The sequence below is a fragment of the Eufriesea mexicana genome, unplaced genomic scaffold, assembly GCF_001483705.2.
Source record: "Eufriesea mexicana isolate 0111107269 unplaced genomic scaffold, ASM148370v2 scaffold2087, whole genome shotgun sequence".
NCBI lineage: Eukaryota > Metazoa > Arthropoda > Insecta > Hymenoptera > Apidae > Eufriesea > Eufriesea mexicana.
This window is the reverse complement of record NW_016910162.1, coordinates 677,902-683,047: the sequence shown is the minus strand read 5'-3', so window position 1 is coordinate 683,047 and position 5,146 is coordinate 677,902. Positions and strand designations below refer to the sequence as shown.

Here is a 5,146-nt window from a genome sequence, read left to right as displayed (position 1 = left end):
AGAGCGTCTTCTCCAGGGCCATACAAAAAGTGTGGCAACATCGTTAGACAGCAGAAAAGTACTACCTAAAGAACAGAAAAAAGAAATATATTATTTTTTGAAATAAGAACAAAAACTCGTTTGTTTTATAACGTTCAATGCAAATTTCATTAATTACATAACATAATCTTCAGAATTGGAGAAGACAAAATGAAGCTAATCCAAAATGAGACTATCACTGATACCTAACTACTTATATCAACCAATAGCTAATACCTAAGCAGACAACCGGGATTTCAAATAATTGTTTATTTGTTAAAAACATTTTCTAGATTGTATCTTTGATTAGAGTGATTCGTTGCAGTATAGAATTGAAATAAGATGAAGATTCGATATTGCACGTATGGCATGTATTTTTAATGGTTGCTATTTACCGTTCGAGCATACTACTTTGATAATATCAGTATGTTTTCTGATATTTACATTCGTCTGATCAAACAAAATCAGGCTGGAAAATGCCATACAGTTCTTGAAGTTTTTATATCCATGATCGTTAGACACGATTGTCTACATGTCATGTTTACCGTTACCATTACCATGACGTTATCTGAACGATTGCTCTGACAATAATTCACAGAGTATTCGGCCGTCTTATGCGAGATAAACGTTGAGTAATTAATTCGTCGAAAGGCAGTAATGAAAGACGTCGGAAGTCTGAAAAACAATCTGAAAAATTGTTCACAAACCTTTCAAGATTACGTTAAAGTAATCGATTATTAATTAACAATCTGGTATTAACATAATATATAAAAAAGTAACAAATGATATGAGTTTGTGTTCATCTATACAATATTAATATTATTTACAATTATACACCTATAAAAAAAAAGGAATAAAAATTTTGAAAAATTTTTTGCAAAATTGAACTTTACCTTTGGGCATTACTATGTAACTTATGCTATACTTCTCATGAAATAAACTTTTTGAAAACAATTTATTAATTGATTAACATGCACTACATTCTGCATATTGCTAATAATTGCATAGAAGATTTATAAAATACTGAGAAAATGATAGTATAATATTGGTAAATGTGAATATTCTTATGAATACCTACAGAAACTGATGAGATCTATGCCTTCCATATAATAAAATTTGTTATTCCTTTTTAGCACAGATTTAGCACATTGTTCCTTTCAGGAATATTTCCATCAATAATGCTACAGAAATAAATACTAAAAGGAGTGAGTTGAAATTGATGAGAACAGAAATGAAACAAAAAAGAAGCATACTCTTTGCAGAGCCAACTTCCATATTGACACAGATTCCTCATTCATCTGGCATCGAAATTCCAGCAGTTACCTAAACATCCAGTGGTGCTAAGCCACATTTCGTGTCGTTTAAGGTAGAAGAACGGTATTTTCTAACTTCGTAGGTGTTAATTGCAATACAAGCAAACAGAATGCTGAACGTTTTACACATACACAAAACATACAAATTGATTTCTAATTAAACGTAGATTATTTCGACATAATTATTGAAAATACGTGACGCTAACTGCTTCACGCATACCAGCAGCGCCTTTTCACTGCCCAATGAATGGAGTGCTTAGCTAAGCATACGGTGGCGAGAGTACGATGGGAAGAGGCGTGAATGAGCGTAGAGCTACGATTTCAACGCTTCCTAATTTAATTAAGAACTGACCAACCGGTGGGTTATGACGTCTCCTAGTTCATTCTTCGGGGCGTGTGCCGACAGCTGATAGTTTTCTCTGCGTTCTTCTGTCTCCATGAAAGGGAGAGCGAGATAGGGTAAGATGGTGAAGGGGGAGAGAAACAGAAAGAGACCAAATGTAAAAATAGAGCAGGATGTTTTCGTGTGGTCATGAATAGAGAACTTATTTCGATAAAACTTACGGTGTAAATCCCGAATGCGATCCATCGAGGCCTGTGACCCCTTCCTGCGTAATAAGATAGGACCACTGATACGAATAATTGCGAGATATCGTTACCCACAGAGATGAGACCTGGAAAAGAAAAAGTGCACGTTTAATGTTCTCGATAGATGAAAACAATTAGCTCGCCTGAATTGTATTGATTTATGATACACAATGTAAACACTCGATACATATCATATGGAACAATGACATACTTCTCCCATCTTCATTCGCTACGTGATATTAATCGATATTTTTAGTACATGAAAGGTACATAACTGTACGACTTTTCTTCAACCTGAAATCTTACAATATTTATTACCAGTGGATTGAAATTGCAAACTGGAATTATATGTATTACAAAACCAGGTAACTCTTCAATTATTAATTACAGTTACATGCTATACTTTTGATAAAGATATATTCTCTAAAGTTCCTACAGAGAGTCTAAACTATCTTGATTATTTGTTATTCCACCTCAATATTTCATAAGCTTGGTCGTATGTGAAGAATTTCAGAAAAACTCTATTCGAACATTTACACAATGCTGGCAATGCATTCTGGGTACAATAATCGTTCGACTCGAAGGAATGCAAATTGTACAACGTTAGGAAGCGTGGTGTTACTTGGTCTTCTTTGCAGATTCATGAATTCTCACCTGTCGTTTTCGACGGTATCTTGAACCTCTTTTCTATGGTGGTGATGGTGCCGTTGAAATACGCGTAACTCGCCGAAAATATACATCCTAGCACACCGTATAGAAACACATAAGCCTTCTTATTGGCAAATCTCTGCAGGGTCGGGTTGCGTATACACCAGATCCCGCAGGAGGTTTCGTCGGTGATAGGTAGATCCTTAAAAAAGTCTTCGGGACCCCTAGAGCTCGGCGTGGTAGGGGTCGTTGGGGTAGTCGGTGGCGTGGACGGTACCCTCAGCAGTTTCAGGCTCTCAGGCCCGTTCTTCTCGTGGTTACTCGTGTTATTCTTCATCTTCGTCAACGACTAGTTGACCACCTAACAAACAACTATGCAGCTTCGAGATCGCTGCTGACCTCAATCGATGATCGCACGTTTTCGATCGACGTCCGCTGTCCTCGCGGCCCTTGGCATCGCTTTCTTTCCCTTCGACACCCTCCTCGTCGCTACTTCTGCTCACACGACTTCCGTTTTATTTCTATAGGGTCACGTGTTCTCCATGTTTCAGTATCACGCGGTTAAAGCCGATCGTGCGTCGATCTTGATCTCGTCCACTCGATTGGAACGTGTCGATGACCTTTACCTGAAAATACACACGATCGGATTAGAGATCGTCCAGTTTCAACGTATAATTAGTAACAGACTCTACTACAGACTTTACTCTAATCACTCACGAAAACGTTGAGAGTGACATTTTGTGCGAGATATTATTTTGACGTTTTATGAGACATCGTGAAGTTTGGTGAACGACCCCAGGAACAAGTGACTAGTGGAAGCTAACGTTTACAAATTCTGAAATTCTCTTAAGCATAAGGTACTGTTTAGACAGAAGTATAATTGACAAAATTCTATCAACTACCAACATAGTCATTAAGATAAAAATTTAACGCTATTCTGATGAAAACAATTTGTTAAACATACACTTATTTTTAAAAGTGAAACAATTGTTTTAAATCTTTACTCGCATTATGCTAATTAATACCATCACTGTATTCTCCCTTCTCAACAATTCTCAATCAATGTATTTTTTAATACAAATAAGAGGTCATTTGAGACAGAATAAATACACGATATCCTCGAATGGAAACTAATATTTTCTATTTAGCATAAACCTCGAAGGTAGGTGAACAGAAGGAATGTAAAAGCTCTCACAAGATTCACTCGTACCTACCGTAAAAATAAAAAAGATCTTTATAACGAGATGAAAACGAACGAGGACGTGCTGGGCCAATATTCCGAAACGCCACAGAAAGTGGAGGTAAAGAGATAGGATCCTACGTAGCAGTGGCCTTACGAATCAATTACGACGGTTCTTTGCGAAAAAATGCGAATCTTGTGTCCGAAAACGAACGATATTCTTCCGCAACTGAGATCGTCTTCCGAGAGCGACACAGATGAAGCCGTGTACGGAGCCTCCTGCGGATCCCCACTTTCGACCCCGAAGAACCGATCAGACGACAGAGGATCACGACGCGGAGAACTGTGATGCATCTATGGTACTTCGGTTCGCGTTGCTGTTATCAAGCGGGCACATTTTCTACCTCTCTTGCAATCACTTCGTGTCTCCTTCCCCTCTATTTCCTCCATCTTTGTCTCGTCTATTCTCTGCTCTCTGTCTGTCTCTCTCGGCCGAGCACTCCTTCCTTCTTCGTCTATTTGTATTTCTCCTCGTCCATCAAACGGCAGAAGAATTTACTTGTACTTGCTCGACTACGTTCTCAAAGGTCTACCTTTGATAATCTATATTTGCGGAGACATGTCGATAATGCGATCTGGCTAGAATGGAAGATACCTCGGGTCCAAGTTAATCTGGATGGGACGGTTTTATAAGAGAAACAGGTGGAAACAACAATTTGCCAACTGTGCACTAAGAAATTTGTAGAATCTTTACGTGATTGGTCTTCTTTTTTCCTTATAATTGGTTACTGGAAGATATGTGGTACATTCGATCGCTCCAGCTACAGTGACCATCAAAGAGCCGATGACATTCCCTGGACATGAAAAAAAATTCACTACTAAAAATTGACTAATTCAGAGGATATTTCATTAAATGATGACAAAACATATTGTCGTGATACTAGAGGAGAATATGGACTTGTTTCTAGTAAATGTCAGTAAAAAGATTCCCATTCCATTCATTCAATCCCTATAGAAATCTCATGATCCATGATAACAAATCAGTCATTAATGAAAAGACAATAATCGATAACCTGAAGCTTGATAACATGATCGAAGAGACTGATGACAAAGAGCTTCGTACTTGAGCATAAAAAATGGTCGAAGAATCATAATGAAGACACCAGCAACTAAAAGAAGTAATAACGTTTCTTTAACGATTCTTATAACTGCATTGTCAATTACTATAACATAAAGGTATGTAGATGAAGGCAAATTTACTTGAATTATTTCACAAATGTCGTCATTGAGGTTGTCAATTTTTAGTCTTATCCATTCACAGCTGCTCATAATGTCCGATTCTGCGTGAGAAGGGTATTCCCAACTAGGACTGGGTCGAAAGATGCAGATCTCAGAAAGA

The 5,146-nt window shown here is 37.6% G+C and overlaps 1 protein-coding gene across 1 annotated transcript in view; it reads right to left on the bottom strand.

Moving 5' to 3' along the window:
* Positions 1-4,089, bottom strand: part of Oatp58Dc (Organic anion transporting polypeptide 58Dc) — a 7,927-nt gene extending 3,838 nt beyond the window's left edge. Inside the window, exons 1-4 of the mRNA XM_017902882.1 lie at positions 3,782-4,089; positions 2,574-3,193; positions 1,896-2,005; positions 8-65 (exon numbers count right to left, since the gene is read on the bottom strand). Of these exons, the coding sequence (XP_017758371.1) occupies positions 8-65; positions 1,896-2,005; positions 2,574-2,904 (499 nt within the window). The 5' untranslated portion in view covers positions 2,905-3,193; positions 3,782-4,089. The remainder of the gene's footprint in view (positions 1-7; positions 66-1,895; positions 2,006-2,573; positions 3,194-3,781) is intronic.
* Between the last annotated feature and the right edge of the window lie 1,057 nt (positions 4,090-5,146).